Source organism: Heterocephalus glaber, unplaced genomic scaffold (genome assembly GCF_053883595.1).
Source record: "Heterocephalus glaber isolate CG9 unplaced genomic scaffold, H.glaber_assembly_v1.0 deba00000613, whole genome shotgun sequence".
In the NCBI taxonomy this organism is placed as follows: domain Eukaryota; kingdom Metazoa; phylum Chordata; class Mammalia; order Rodentia; family Bathyergidae; genus Heterocephalus; species Heterocephalus glaber.
This window is the reverse complement of record NW_028258152.1, coordinates 330,342-346,469: the sequence shown is the minus strand read 5'-3', so window position 1 is coordinate 346,469 and position 16,128 is coordinate 330,342. Positions and strand designations below refer to the sequence as shown.

Sequence of the window (16,128 nt, the reverse complement as noted above, 5' to 3'; positions counted from 1 at the left end):
GAATATGTGTGTGGTTCGTATAAACAATGAGGTAATATTCATTCAGAAAAAGGAATGAAATGCCGTCATTTGGAACGACATGGATGGAACTGCAGATCGTTTTCTCAAGTGAAATAAGCCAGGTACGAAAAGACAAGTAAGTACATTATGATCTCATGCAGATGTGGAATCCAAGCACGGTGATCTCAGAAACTGCAAACAGGATGTTGGGTGCTGCAGGTGGAGGAGAGTCAGGATAGAGAAAGCGGCTGGCAGGGACGCCAGGGCGAGCCAGGAAGGAGAAGCTGTACCTACAGATAACAATCCAATACTGAGCATCTCGAAACTCTAGAAGAAAGGACTTTGTTTTTATGGTAAATGACAAATGAGGGGCCAGATGCCTTTAACCTGACTTAAACATTACGCAATGTATACTAGTATCAAACACAGCATGCTACTCCATTTACAGGTACAACTTTTATGCTTTATGTGTCAGGTAAAAATAAACTCAATATTAAAAGAGATGTTAGTAGCGCTATTTGTAATAACCTAAAGTGGATACCATCAATTAGAATAGATAGAAAATTATCATATATTCTCATAAGGGCATACTGTAAACCCATGAGAATGCATGATTTATTGCTGTACATAACAACCCAAGTGACTCTCACAAGTACTGTCAGGCAAGAGAAACTAAATAGAAACACACACGTATGATTCCATTCACTAAAAGTTAAGAAGTCAGCATACCAACATTTGGTGGTTAGAAGTCCATAATGGACTAAAGGACATGGGTAGGGAGAAGTTGGGAAGAAAATTACAGCAAGAAGGCAAGAAAGGAGCTCTGGGGTGCTCGTTTTGTTTCTTCACCTGTTTCTCGGAGTGCATTCATTTTGCAGAAATCCATGGAGCTATACAATTATAATTTGTTTACTTTTCCATGTGCATTTTATGTGTCAATCCATAAATTGAAAAACAAGAACTAGGAACAAGCTTGGAGGTGCTTTGACTAATCAAAGTTGGGTCAACGTAAATATCAGAAAGGATAAGGTCAGCAGTGCATTGACATAGATCAGTCACATAAAATCTAGAAATTTATAATCACAGTAGGAAAAAAAATACATTGGTCACCTTTGAGGATATTAAGGGACTAGTATGCCATTCTAAAAACTGGTAAAATAAAGAGATATAAACATTATCCTGCCTTTTCTGCATGAATTATATTCTAGGGTAATAAAACAATTGATGCAAGAACACTTTTAGTTTAAGTGTTCCAGATAGTAAATGCAAGAGGAGTAATAGAATTGGAAAATCACCATTGTAAAAAAATAATGGTGTGTGTCTACTGATACATTAAGAAGCGCATGGCATCACCTAGATGAATCTGACACTAACCAGCCCTAAACGCCAGTTTATAGGAAACAGGGCTGATAAAAGAACAAATTAAATGAATTCCAAGAATGGAATCAGCCATATTCAACGTGTGGAAAATGTACAGGACAAATGACTCGATTTCTTTTTTTTATATGCCATAGAAGATAAGGGAAAGACTGGCTATGACAGATGGAACTTGAAGGCTCTCACAATCAAATCAATTTGTGAACTTATCTCGATGCAGATTCAAACCAACCAATTTAAAAGATATGCTTAAATAAACCAGAAAAGTTAACATGGAATGAGTATTAATGTCATCAAAAAATAGTAATGTGCTGTGGTTAGGTTTTTGTAAAGTCATCTCTTAGAGATATTACTTATTAACGGATAAAATGATACAACCTTTGGTGCTTGCTTCAAAAACCTCCAGCAAGAGCAGGAGGTGCGGTGGGCTGGGTGTGGTGGTGCACACCTGTAGTCCCAACACTCAGAAGGCTGAGGCAGGAGGATCACGAATCTGAGGTCAGCCTGGGCTCCATAATGACTGTGAGGCCAGCCTGGTCTCACAGTGAGATTCCATCTCAAAACAGAAAAGGGACAGGATAGTGGGTCTATAAAACCCAATTAGCGATTAGCCAATTGTTGATAATCATCGATAGCCTCGTGTGGACACTGTGGCTCACTCTGAGGATGTTTGGAATATCATACCTAAGGACTTACCCCATCCTTAGCTGTCACCAGGAGATCAAAGCTGGCTGGGTCCCTCTCCCTGTCCAGGTCTTGCGACACACAGATCTGACCAGTGTGTGGGTCGATCTGGAACACTGGAGGAGCCTCATCGCTCTGGAATCCATCGTAAAGCGAATACTCAACACAGCCATAGAGCCCCGCATCTGCATCAGAGGCTTGTACCTGGAGGCAGGAGAGACGAGGTCACTCAGGGCACTGCTCCATTGCTGCTCACTGCCCCTTGTGATGACCGACTGCACAACCAAGCGACCCCAGGACTGCTGAGGAAGCACAGGCTTTGGTTTTCCCTCTCCCTCCCCTCTTGCTGTCCCTGCCACCTCTGTTTCCATTTGTTCTTCCCCTCGTCATTGTTCTCCTTTTCTACCTCCTTGGCGGCCCTCTGATACCTCCACACCAGCCCCCAAAGTCTGAGCTTCTTCAGGCCTGGGCTCTTTTGTTCCCTTATTCCTTTCGGTGAGCCTAACTGATCTCATGGGAGGGTATGGAAACATCCACATGGCCATGAAGACTTTCCAGTGCACGTGGTGGCTCTTTCTCCTAGTTCCCATCTCAATGTGCAACCCCACCCTTGAAGCGAAGCAAGAAGACAAAGAAATTGAAACAGCAAATGGCAGTAGAATTCCAACCCCATGATAGAGTTCACCGAAGGGGGTAGGATTTTCATCTCCCAGGCTGGGTTTCCTTTGAGGAGCAATACCCCAGCCAGGGGCCTGCATTTGAGAACGATGCCAGCCCACTCTGTTCTCCAGAACAGGTGCACAGTCATGGGGTGTGAACTGCACACAGGAAAGGGCCTTAGTTCTTATTCCAGAAGTGCCTTTCGTGTTAGCAGAAGTCTTGTGCCCAGGAGAGAGAATGAAACGACTGGAATTATGAACACAGCTAGCATACTGACTGTAGTATATATTCCACAGTCCCCCTTATCTGAGGGGCAGTGCATTCATTCCAAGAATCACACTCATACCTAGAACTACAGATAGTATCAACCTCTATATATACTATTTGCTACGTATTTATAGCCACAATAAGGTTTGATTTATAACTTAGTAGCAGTAAGAAATGAACACTTATAAATAATAAAGTAGAGAAGGGCTGTATAAGGTAACAGACGGTATCACTAGGACACTGGCATCTGTTGAGGAGGTGGTCATTCAGCCCCACCCCAACGAGCAGCCAGTGTTGGTAATCTGACCTCGATTACCAGGCTTGGGGTGTAGCTCAGTGGTAGGATGTTTGACTAGCATGGCCCATCTCTAGTACTAGAAAAGGAGAAGGAGGAGAGGGAGGGGAGGGGAGGGGGAGGGCAGGGTGGAAAGCAGCACAGTGAAGAATTAGGAGAGCGTGCTATAACCGAAGTTACAGTGAATGTGGCTGCTGTGTCTTTCTCAACTGCCATGGGCCAGGCGGCAAACAGTGGATTCACCAGACCAATCCAGACCAAGAGATAATTTGCCTCCCAGGTAAGATCAGAAGGACGGTGCACTATTTCCTCCTACTGCAAAGCCTGGTAATCGAGGTCAGTCCTTACGCTGTCAGTCACTCAGCACCTTTCACACAGCTGGTCATGTCCTCCTCACTGAAACATGCCTCCCCCCAGCACCTGACTGACCTGCCTCAGTTTCCTTACTGGCTTTGAGGTCTCTGTGACCTTGAACGGACTGCTCCTCTTGTCAGCCCACACTGCCTGCTCGTTGGGGTGGGGGTGGGGCTGAATGATGCCTTCCTCAAAAGATGTCAGTGTCCTAGTGATACCGTGGATGATTAAAGAGTGACTATCACCTTGTACAGCAAAATGGAATTGATTTAGAGACTGCAAAGGGAGGGGTTTATCTGGATTATCCAGGCAGGCCCTGCATACAATGACAAGTGTCCTCCTAAGAGTGAGGCAAAGGAAGGTCTGACAGGTGGAAGTGTAGGAGGCGATGTGAGCACAGAGGCAGAGGTAGAAGGGATGTGGCTGGGAGTCGAGGAGCACCGACAGCCAGCATGTAGCGCAGGGCAAGGTCCGAAGGCTAGAAGAAACAACGGATCCCCACCAGCAAGGAGAGCCGCACAAAACAGCACGACCTTGCTGCATTCAGGATTTCAGTTCCCAAAACTGTGAGCAACTCATTTCTGTTGTTTGAGACCATCGAGCGAATGGTAAATGATTACACTGGCCCCCAAAAGCGAGTATGCCCCCTGAGCGATCTGAACTAGCCCCATGGCACTAAGCTAACCTCCGTGCCGATGACGTCCGATTACACACCTGCACTCTGCTCCAGACTCATGTATCATCCTCCTGACCGTCAGTACTTCCTCTTACCTCTCCCACGCAACGCGCTCCATCCCCACTTCACTGCGCCTCCAGCTCTGCCTCCCTTCCAGTCTTTTCATGTTTTATCCAGCATCAAAAGATGTACTGTTAGAGGACACCAAGTAACGACTGTCCTGCTCAGAATCTTCCACTGGCTTCCACTACAGCCAAGAAAGCCCCACCCTTGACTACCATCCTGTCCCCTAGCTCTGTCTCTGACTTCACCTCCCACTACTCTAGCATGTCCTCACTCTCTGCTTTCCACATACTGGGCTCTTGGATGGTTCTAGAACTCATCGGCATGTTAGGCCTTTGGGCTTGTGGTCCTTTCTTCCTGGAAGGCTTTGCCCTCACACTTGAGTATAACTTGCTGCCTCATTTCATTCAAGTTTTTATATAGACCTCCTGATCACCCAGGCCTTCCAGATCGGCTACACGAAGAGCATCACCTTCATGTCTGCCATACACTTTCTTTTCACCCCAGTTTACTTTTCTTCTCAGCAATCATCTCTACTTTATGCTGCATTGTACATTTTTGCTTATTCATTACTGATCAAATGAATCTCATCTCGCTCTGGATCTCCAGCACTTACAACATGGGTACCTGTTGACAATGAGAGGTACTCCACATGCTTGTTGCAAGAAAGAATGAATCAAATAGTATGCATAAGATACAAACATCCAGAAGAATAATTTTAATGACCATTCTGCCTATTTTACCCATGGAGGAAACATGCAAGTATAAAATGTTTCACAATGCAAATCACTGAAGAGTAAGTTTTTATTCCTTAGACAAGGTATTAATCAAGTTTATCAACTCATAAAGCTTTTTAAAAGCCAGCAAAAAATGGAACAACTAAAATCAGCTAGACAAAGGAAGGAAAAAAAGTTATCAATGCCTGTAGACCCATGAATAAGCTGGAAACAGAACTGTGCTTTAGCTTTACCTTTTAATATGTATTTTCAGAGAAGCTGATATAACTATTAGATGAATAGGCTGAATACGTATCTTCAAGTTACAGTCAAAAATCATTAGGATAACATGTATATATTATCTTAATTAAAGAAGGGATTAAGAAACCACGAATCCTATTACTTAATTATCATCTTCTCTCTCAGACCCCAAAACAATCTGAACCGATGGGATGGGAGGAAAACTTGTTGTAGGAAGTGTTTCAAACTAAACAATTAAAATGGTGTGATCTACAAAAGAACTGCCAGGCACAGTAATTGAACCAAAGACAGGATTTGAAGCAGATCTTAGTAAAACTGGATTTTTTAGGATATCACAAAGGACACCAAGGAGGAATGTGGGATTATCCACATGAATTGCTAGAAAAATTGGCAAGGTACATGGGGAAGAGTCAAGTTTGATATTTATCTCATACTGAAATAAATTCTAAATAGGTAGACTAAATATAAACAATAACATCATCTAACACACAAATATGTATTTCACTGATCCTTACACTGAAAAGAAATTTCAAGACGAAAAGGTGCTTTAAAAGAACAATGATGAATAACAATAACAAAGTGAAAAAGTTAGTACAATGGCTACCCAGGAATTTAATACTTCATTATGTAAAAAGTATTGTACACAAAATATGTAAAGGAAAAACTAGGTTTAGTATCTGTAACAAATACATGGAAATAAATTAATGTCTAATATAGAAAGAAACCTGAAAAAATAAAAATCATACTTATTGCCCAATACAACAATAACAACAGCAACAAAACAACAACAAAATAGCCAAAGTACATGAACAGGCAACTCACAGAAAAATAAATATATTTAAGATATATTCAGTAGTGATGAAATTAATGAACTAGAAAATAACATTTTTGCCTTGCACATTAGAAACCATCAGAATAATGTATTAAGTGCTGGAGAAGATTTATCAGATAAGCTCTCATTTGTATAGCCCATGTGGAAAGGAACTTTGCGTCATATACATTGTATCAAACATCCTCCCACTATCTAAAATTATTTATCTCCTTTGACTCAGCATACTTTCAGGAACATAGATAGAAAGAAGATAAAAGTTATAGTATGATTTATTCAAGAATCCAAATGTCTAACAATAAAACTTATTCAAAATTGTCATGAAACTGTACAGAGACACAGATAAAATGCCCATAATGTATAGTTTTATCTTTAAAAAAAGTTACATTTAAAATATTCAATTTATCCCAATCCAAAAATGGGCATCTGAAATGAACAGACATTTCTCACACAAAGAAGTAGAAATAGCAAATAAACATACGAAAAAGTGTTCAACATCACTGGTCATTCGAGAGATGCAAATGAAAACAATGCTGAGATTCCACCTCACCCCAGAAAAAAATGGCTGCTATCATGAAATCAACCAATAACAAATGCTGGTGGGGCTGTGGGGAAAGAGGAACACTGCTCCATTGTTGGTGGGAGTGTAGACTGGTGCAACCACTGTGGAAATCAGTATGGAGATACCTCAAAGAACTAGGATTAGAAGTTCCATTTGACCCAGCTATTCCCCTGCTGGGTATCTTCCCAAAAGAATTAAAAGAATCATACCACAGCTATATATGTGCACCCATGTTCACAGCAGCACAATTTGTAATAGCTACAGCTTGGAAGCAGTCCAGATGCCCATCAACTGGAGACTGGATAAAGAAGATGTGGGGTTTTTTTTATAAAATGCAGTACTACTCAGCCATAAAGAATGAGAAACTAGAGACATTTATAGCTAAATGGATCCACACTGAGGCCACAGTCTTAAGTGAAACAAATAGGACACATGTGTAAATACCGAATAGTTTCTTTAGTGTGAGAAACTGAAAGTGTAAATAAGGAATAAAAGGTATAATAGATAATGTGAAATAGGAAGAAAAGGGGCAAAGGGGAAGTGGGAGGGGTAGGGGAAAGGAAAGAAGGGAATGGAGTTAATATGAGAAAATGAAAAAATGGAACAAAGTCTTTGTAAATAGGGAGGGATGGAGGGGTTGAAGGGAGGGCAGGGGAAGCGGGAAAAATAAGAACCAAGAGAGATTATGTAAAGGTGCAAATTTCCAATGATGAATGTCATTATATTGTATACCTAAAATGTACCAATAAAATTAAGTTTTTTAATATTGAATGCAATATTTTAAAATAATATTGAATCCAATATCCCCTCAAATCCAATGTATACAATAAATAAAAGAGGAGCCAAATGTTAAGTAATCCAGTGTGGGAAATAGTGATTTTAAAGATAATTTTATGCCATTATTTTTCTAAATGTTCACAAGTAACGATAATTTCATGGAAAAGTATTAAGAAAAAGAAGCTGAGTGTCAAAGAAAACCCCAAACTGAACCTGAAAATCACTTGGTAGGTGAGGGCACCTGCCGTGTGTTGACCAGCTGTGGGGGGCATCTTCACAGTGTCTTGTTCCCGAAAGCCCCCCGTCCTGCAGGTGAGGAGGCACCCGGTCTGCTCACTACCATGGAGGTGGGGGCCACGCTGGGGCCTGCTCGGCTGGTGTTCTGCCCTGCGCTCCCCGCCCCAGCAGCGGAATTCATTGCTAACCAGGTCTGAGCCAAGTTTTACTACTAAGGCTCAGATGGTAAATATGTTTGGCTTCACAGCCGTGCAACCTCTACAACTGCCCAGAGCGACCATTTAGAATGAAAGAGCCATAGAGGATTTGTGAACAGATAGCTGTCTTCCAACAAAAATTTTATTTAGGAACACCAAAATCGGAATTTCATTTAATTTTTACATTTAATATTTTCACACACACACACACACCCCGCTTTCCCAGCCATTCTGAGCTCGCAGGTGCTACCAGCACAGGTGGCAGGCTGGTTCTGGCCCAGGGCTGTAGTTGCCCCACCTTGGGTCTAAAGCAGAGAAGTATATCTTTAGAAAATCAGCCAGGCAAGAGGCCGGGTTTGACTAGTACTTGTAGGCCTGAGTTGAAATATCACACCGAACCGCATGAGTACATGTAATTGTTATATTTTATAAAAAATACAATAACATAATATTGGTGACCTAGATACAGGGCTTATCAGGAGCTCAGTTAGGATCCTATCTGAGCCAGTGTTATGGTTAGTTTAGTCTGCATTCATTCCTGCCTCTGGGAACTATTCCTCACCACTCTCACCCCACTGCCCACACTGGGAAGCAAACGAGGACTTCTGCCCTGAACTTGAGACAGAGTCTCCCCAGGTCCTTAAGTTGCCCAGGCTGGACTTGAACTAGCAATCCTTCTGCCTTAGCTTCCCAGAGTGCTGGGATTACAGTTGTGTACCACCAAACCAGAGGATCTACTCTTATGACAAAGATAAATGCGAAATTATTTTTTTAAAGGACCTACACCATTTGATTTCCAGTCCCAGCCCAAACTCTTGCACTGAGTTAAATTTTTAATATCATGACTTTACATTTGACAAATGCTTCATTTTACTACTGCTTGTCACTGGAAAAACTCACACTGAAAACATGATCTAATAAATGATCCACTAACTCTTTTATGCAGATTCCTCTAATCTCAAATTTAACCCTCCACACAGATACACACACAATTCAACAAACCCAGCCCGAGGCACCTATGCCAGAAAGGATCAGAGGAAGGTAAAGTCAGGGGGCCAGTCACCTCCCCTCCCCAGCCCCTTGGAAGTTCTTCTTCACCAATGATGCTGTATTAATGAGGCAGATTCTTCCTCCGTGTGTAAGACACTCGTCATTACAGTAAGAATTTATTGATATTTATGGCATAAAATTTAGTTTGCCAGTAGCCAATGTACTGATTAGTACTTTTGAAAACATACATGTCCTTGATTTATTTACTTATTTGAATGACCAGACCTAGGCTGTTGATAATTTCATGGCAAAAGAATAGACAGAATTACTGGTAGCAATTCTAAGTAATGGGGTGGTACAATACTAATGTTTAATAATCAACTCATGGCAATGTCGCTGGTAATAGACAGACATACAGATGGACACACAAAGTAGCCCAAAATATGCCTACATAGTCCCTCATTTCCAAATACACTTGAAAAAGAGTTAGGGCTCCTAATTTCACAAGTGCTAACCACAAGGCTTTCATTCACTTTTTAACTCTTTAGTATTAGCATTAATAGTGTTTGTAACAAGAGTAAAACTCTGGGGCTGGGGGTTGAGCATAGTGGTTTTGCCACCTGCCTCGCAAATGCAAGGACCCGAGTTCGATCCCCAATACCAAAACAAACAAACAAAGAGTAAAACTCTGTTTGCTTATCTGATCATCTATCATGTACTACGGTTCTCTGTGTTATTTTCACAAACAATAGCTCAATACAACTTCTCCAATTGTTCCAGACAACCATCACCTTCAAATACTTCCTACTACTCTTCATTACTAAACAATAATACAACAAAGGAGAAAATGAATTCATAACTGGATGCTTTCATAGCACTCTCACAACTAGAAACACAAAGAATTATGTGATTGGAAACATTTTACACATCCAAAAATCAATTTGGAGTACAAATAATGTACATTTAACACAGATATTCACAATGCCTTATACTATAAATCCTAGTGAGAAACAAATTCAAGGCTTTTAGCTAAATATTTCTCCAAGGTTTTCATTTCCCTGAAGCTCAGATATAAATTTGTTGGCCACTATGAGCTTTCTAGGAGATTTGGCAGAAGAAACAACCTTATGAAAGCTGATGCTTCATTTTTATTCTTTCTTCTTACATCCAACATTTCACAGTGGGGTTTCTTTTCATATGTGCCATATGCAGACTTTGCTGAGTGAATGTCTTCTTTCTCTTACTGCCATTCTCGGCTTGAGTGAGCTCATCCAGTATCACAATTTTAAATAGCTCTGTTAGGGCAGCTCTGACTTCAAGCCCCCATCATGAGCCCTTTCCGTGTGACCCAAATTCATGCACGGAACTCCTGCCATGATGTGCTCCCTCAGCAGGTTTCATGGGTACCTCACCATGAACATGGCCAAACCAGAATTTTGGGGGGTCTTTCCACACAGTGCACAAAGTCACTCCTCTCTCACTCTCTTCCAACCCAACGGCACCTCCATCTACTCTGTGGCTCAAGTCAAAAGTCTGCAGCTTCCCTTTCCCTCTTCCTCCTCACCTTCAGAAAAATGCTTGCCACACAGTTGCAGACTAGTGGACTCTCAGCCCAGGTGAGGGGGTTTCAGGACAATGCAAAGAAATACAAGTGAGATACAGACATGCAACTAAACACGGACTAAAAATACTAGACTTCAGTAACAAACACGGAGTCAAACTTTCTGTATTATACTATTTTTACCTTTCAGATTAGGATGGATACAAAATGTTGATAATGTCCAGTGTTAATTATAAGATGTTCTCATTTTCCAGGAAGAAGCTAAAAGCAGGCTGAGTGTGAACCTCAGTGGTAGAGTGCTTGCCTAGCAGGCGAAAAGACCTATATCCCATCCCCAGCATCAAAAACAACAAAAACAAAAACCCTAAATGCCCCCAAAGGTTCATTAGCATGGAACTGTTTGATTTTATAGCTGTATATTGGAAGAGTGTGCATTTGTTAGAAACAATAAAGCAGATGATGTCATCAAGAACTAAAGTACGTTAACAAAAAAGTACAAGTAAAGCAAAGTCATACTTTGGAATTCAGAACACAACATATGTGGTACAGTGATCCCATAGCCTGAGGGGGTACAGCAAATGGAAGAGCTTTTATATTGATCCTCAAGAGACAAGGCCTCTAAGGAGGCTGATGTGGGATTACCCCGCCATGGAGAAGTGTTGGAGCATTCATTCCTTGCCGATCCCACTCTGACCAAGCCGAATGCAGACCTTGTCCCTCACCTCCATCTCAGGACTAGAATCATTACTCCGACACTCTAAAACCCAAAACGAGAGGATCAGAGATTTACTGATGTCAGGCCTACAAGAAGAGACAAAATGCTAAAGCAAAGAGGAAGAATTAAACATACTAGAGCAGAGGAATCCTCTCCCAGGAAAGTGGCCAAGTCTAGACCAAAAGGAGAGGCCAAAGGGGCAACTGGGTGGAAGCTTACGGGGTCTCTTGCCACCTGCTCAATGCCGTGGGGGTTGCACTGCACTGCAAGCTTCCAAAGCCAAAGGTGTCATGCACTTTCTGGGATTCTGTGTGCTCTCGGCAGAAGAAAATTACCAGACCCTCTCGCCCCACAGTCACCTGAGTGACCAGTGGGAAGAGTGGCAACAGAAAGTGCTGGGTGGGGCGTGTGGTACCAGGTCACCAGTGAAAGGAAAGCCTAATCTTCTGACCGCTATCTTAGCTCAAGATGGAAGATCACTGTGCAGTTACAGCAATTTTACTATTCTCAGAGAAGGTGAAAATCTGGAGAATGTACTGCAGACCACTGACAGGAGTCCTCTCTTGGGGCACAATCCCAGAGAATGTCCACTTCTTAAATAGCGTGTTTTGTAAACAATGTTCTATGCCAAGCCTGCTTTGCTCCATGTATATGACAAGTGTCAGTGTTGTGTGCTTGCTGAAACATATGTAAAGTCTGGACAGACTTAGTTTTTCTCCCAAAGGATTCATATATGAGCATCTTCTTCTTTTGGGAATGAATATCATAAATTAGAATCATTCGATTATCGTTTGGTTGTAGAACTCATGTGCATGTTTTGTAAGACAAAGAGATACCCTAATTTATGCACAAAGGTCTTTTCACTGGAAGGGGGATATGAACATGGACAGGTACGCTCTAAACCCAAGAGATGTACTGAAAATCCTAATGAAAAAGACACACAGAGTAGGAAGGCAGCAGTGTAAATGTATGGACTGTGAGTTCTAACATGGACTCAACTTACAGAATTTTATTGAACTGCTTTAGTCTTACACCTGCAAAGGATCAGAATCACAACTGGTAAAGATTAAGGTTTAGAAACTTAGGGTCATGTTAGCAGCTTTGCTTTTCTGAAAGCAAAGAAGATCTAGCCATGCCAGCAGGGACTGCACTGCTTTGGCTCCTCCCCCAGTACCATCGTTGTGCAGAACTACAGTTACTACTGCAGACGTGCTGTCTAGGGAATTTCCTCCTACACCGCCACGTTCCCTTTATGAACATCGCTAGTGTTATTTACGGCTGGTATCTAGATGACCCCCCAAAGCCTCATGTGCTCAAAGGAGATACTTTTCAGAGGTGGCTGGACGGTGGCTGTGTGATACTGAGATTAAGGGGTGTGCTACTGGGTTAGCCCACTAACTGGTTTCACATGGTTCTGGGTGTGGCTAAGTGGATTTACTCAAGGCAGAAGCCCCACCCTGGGCGTGGGTGGCACCAATCAATATGTCTGTAGTCTGGAGGGAAAAGAGAGAAGAAGGAAGTCTCACCATCTCCTGCCTGCCCTGCCATAAGCTGTTTCTCCTCGGCCATGCTGCTCTGCCTTGGAGCCAGCCAACTACAGACTGAAGTCTCTACAAACCGAGCTGAAATAAACCCTTTACCATGTGGGTGTTGGGTGTTTTGTCCCAGCAACAAGAAAGTAATTGAGCCATATTAGGAAGAACATTCCTTCAGCATCTGTGTCAGGGAGAGGTGACTGCTGCTTCTCCTCAGTAGTGGGAATGTTTCTAACTCAGGGACTCCATGAATCTTATCACTGTGTTGGATCCAGATGAGGTTGAATACGTGTTCATGATTTTTTACAGACTACTTCCAAATACTGAGCTCTTCCTGACTTCATCCATTTTCCTTTGCCCTTCATTTCTGTAATTTCATTCTCGTTGAATTTTGTGCAGTTAACTACTTCCTGTTACATTCTAAGTAAAGTACAAAATAAGTTGACTTAATAAATAGTATCTTAACAGAAACAAATATTACATGTAAAACAGCCACATGATTTATAACTGACCAAGAAATGTAAACAAAGATGCTTTCAGTCGGAAGAGGCCAACAGTTCCTTCTAAACATGCTGCCAAGATGAGTTATGTGAAAAGCCCATTTCTTCCATGTTAGAATCTCTACATAGTGATAACATCCCACTCACGCGGGGTTCCACATCATCTCCCAATGTCGCAGGAGCCAGACTGGCGTGGAAGCCTAGTTTTTTCTTAACCTTTCTGTGTTTTAGAGACGGTAATAACCTGTCTCTAGGCACACTTTCAGTAGCAGGTAACAGAAAACCCAACCAACACATCTTAAACAAAAAAGGGCACTTATGATCTCTTTACAGAAGTCTGGGATAAGGAGAAGGCAGTCCCAAGACAGACTAACGTAACTCAGTAATTCCATCAAGGTCCAAGGTCCTTCATGTTTCATTCTGTCAAATCTTTCGCCATTCTAGGTACACTGGCTCATTTTCCTGGGCGTGGTCCTCACACTGGGCCAGGTCATTCTTTGGTGCCGTATATCACTTGCTCGTGACAATATCCAAGGGTAGAAAAGAAATCATGTTTACCTCGTATCTACAAAATTCTACTAGCCTTGCTTTTGTCTCAGAATTGCATGGCCTGCCTAAAACCACTGATTAGTGGCAAGGTAGATCAGACCACTGTGATTTTAGTCAACCATTTGTGATTTGCTCCACCCAGAAAGACTGAAGAGAGAAATGCCCATTTGGAGGAAGGTCTTTGAAACAGGTACTGTACCGCAAGAAAGACAGGTAAGACTGTGAGCAGAAAACTATTAGTCTTTACCACTCTATTTCTCTATTTCTTGTGACTATTTTGAGTTTTAAATGAGGTGACATGTGGACAGAACACAATGCAGAACAACAGAAATGAATGTTAGCTCTTTTGTTATATTAAAGACATTGTTAATGACATCACTGAGTATGAGTAACATGTACTCTTTCCACACTGTTCATAGTCCACTTGTTTAAACACAATCGTTCTTCACATTTCTTGAACATATCCCACCTTAAGAACCTGATAAACATGTCTGCTAATAAGGGCTTGGTCAAGGGAATTCCTATTACTGTTTTATAGTTTAGAAAGTTGGGCAAGGTAAACATTTGTCATTTTTGTGATTCTATGTCCATCCCAACAGTTTCTCAAACTATCTGAATATTTTTTTGTCAGCATATAGAAGAGTGCCTGGCACATTATAGGAACTCAATAAATACAGGAGAAATGATAAAAAGAAAGGGAGAGAGGGATACAAGAGGGGAGAAAGGAAGGAGGAGAGGAAAAAAGAAGGGATGGGGAGAGGACTGAATAATTCCTGCTGTCCACGACGGGGAAGAAGAGGGCCAGCTCAAGTCAGAGAGGCTCGCGTTTGCCCACTGTTCCTCGTGTCTGTTTGGTAATTCTGTCCAAGTGTAGGCAGCCCACTAGGTCCCCAGTCTAAAAGCACATTCTCTTTTATAGTAATCCTAAGAACATTATAATTTCATTTTGCGAACACTCAAACCTCTTAATTTGAAAAGGGAAAAGAGTTTATGGTGTCCCCAATGCTAATTCAAGGTGTGATCAAACTACAGTGAATGTTTAAGTTTTAAAAATGCATTTCAGTAAAAGATACATTGCCATTAATTTCTCTCAAAATAATCTTCCTTGCTTTGAACACCATTTATCCCACAATTTTTGCCCTTTCAGAAGCAGTTCTGGAAGGCTTCTTTCATGAGTGGCTACATAAACTGCGAATAAAAAAAAAACAAGCCTCACTGCTTCACATGATCAATCCCTGCTCCAAGAATTACCTCAAGGTATGACATTCTTGAACGTTTTTGTAGGAAATTCCCTTTCCTCTCCTACTTCCGTACAATCAAATCTCACTCAGAATTCACTTGTTTGATGTAGGAAGGCCAACGCGATCGCTGCCTCTCCAAGCAAGCTTTCCCTGATGTCCTTGACAAAGGTAATCCTCCTTTCCTCTGAGTTCTCAGAGTCACTTCCCTGTGGCATTCCAATACTGAGCAATCAAATTTGATTTATTCGTGTGTCTTAAACTTTCTGCCCTCATTTCTCCAAACAAGATCTGATAAAACTGGTGGGAATTAAATATCCTAAAAGGAGAAGGCGGCATCTTGGTGAAATTAACAGCCATGCAGAGTGGAAGAGGCATGGAGCCACATGGTATGAACAAAAAGCAGAAAAAGACATTGCACTACAAAGTAGAATGTACAGCAAAATATATGTATTTTATCCTAATGCCTTTAGAAAGTCCATAAAAGTTGGACTGCAAAGGAACATAAACAGTTATGTGAGCAAGCTTTTATCAGGCAAAAAGATTTCTACATTTTATTAAATCCTATTTAATCCACATATACTATTTGGGCTAGGGCTTAATGATTGGTTATTTTCTCTGCTAAACTTCCTTCATAAATTAAGCCAATATTTGAAATAAGCTTAGTCTAGGTCAATGGGATCTACAATTGCCTGGTTCTACAGGCAAGAAAAAAAAGCCCATTTCTATTTTCTGAAAATGAGCCAATTTAGAATGAGATTAATTTGAATAAAATACTGCATCAATAAAATAAAAAGTTCACTCATACTTCTTATACTTCCTACCAAATGTCACTTGCTTTTTCACAAAGTATAACAACTTTCTAATTGCAGGATGGTATCCTTTGCTTTTCTAGAAAAGCATCCCTCCTCCATGGCCACTCTTTCTGAGCCTGACTCTGCCTAACGAGCAGCTAACTCAAAGACAAAAACTTTGATTTTCAAAAATAATTTCATATAAAAATACTATTTTCTGAAAACAATATTTCACATTTGCCTGTGACTTCTTAAGTGCTTTTACAGCAATAGCTTCTCAAATGAGGAGAT

At 41.3% G+C, this 16,128-nt stretch overlaps 1 protein-coding gene across 2 annotated transcripts in view; it reads right to left on the bottom strand.

Moving 5' to 3' along the window:
• Dchs2 (dachsous cadherin-related 2) overlaps positions 1–16,128 on the bottom strand; it is a 246,083-nt gene that overhangs the window by 119,047 nt on the left and 110,908 nt on the right. For both annotated transcript variants that reach the window (XM_021247863.2, XM_021247864.2), the window contains exon 2: positions 2,074–2,265. In XM_021247863.2, coding sequence (XP_021103522.1) covers positions 2,074–2,265 — 192 coding nt within the window. The remainder of the gene's footprint in view (positions 1–2,073; positions 2,266–16,128) is intronic.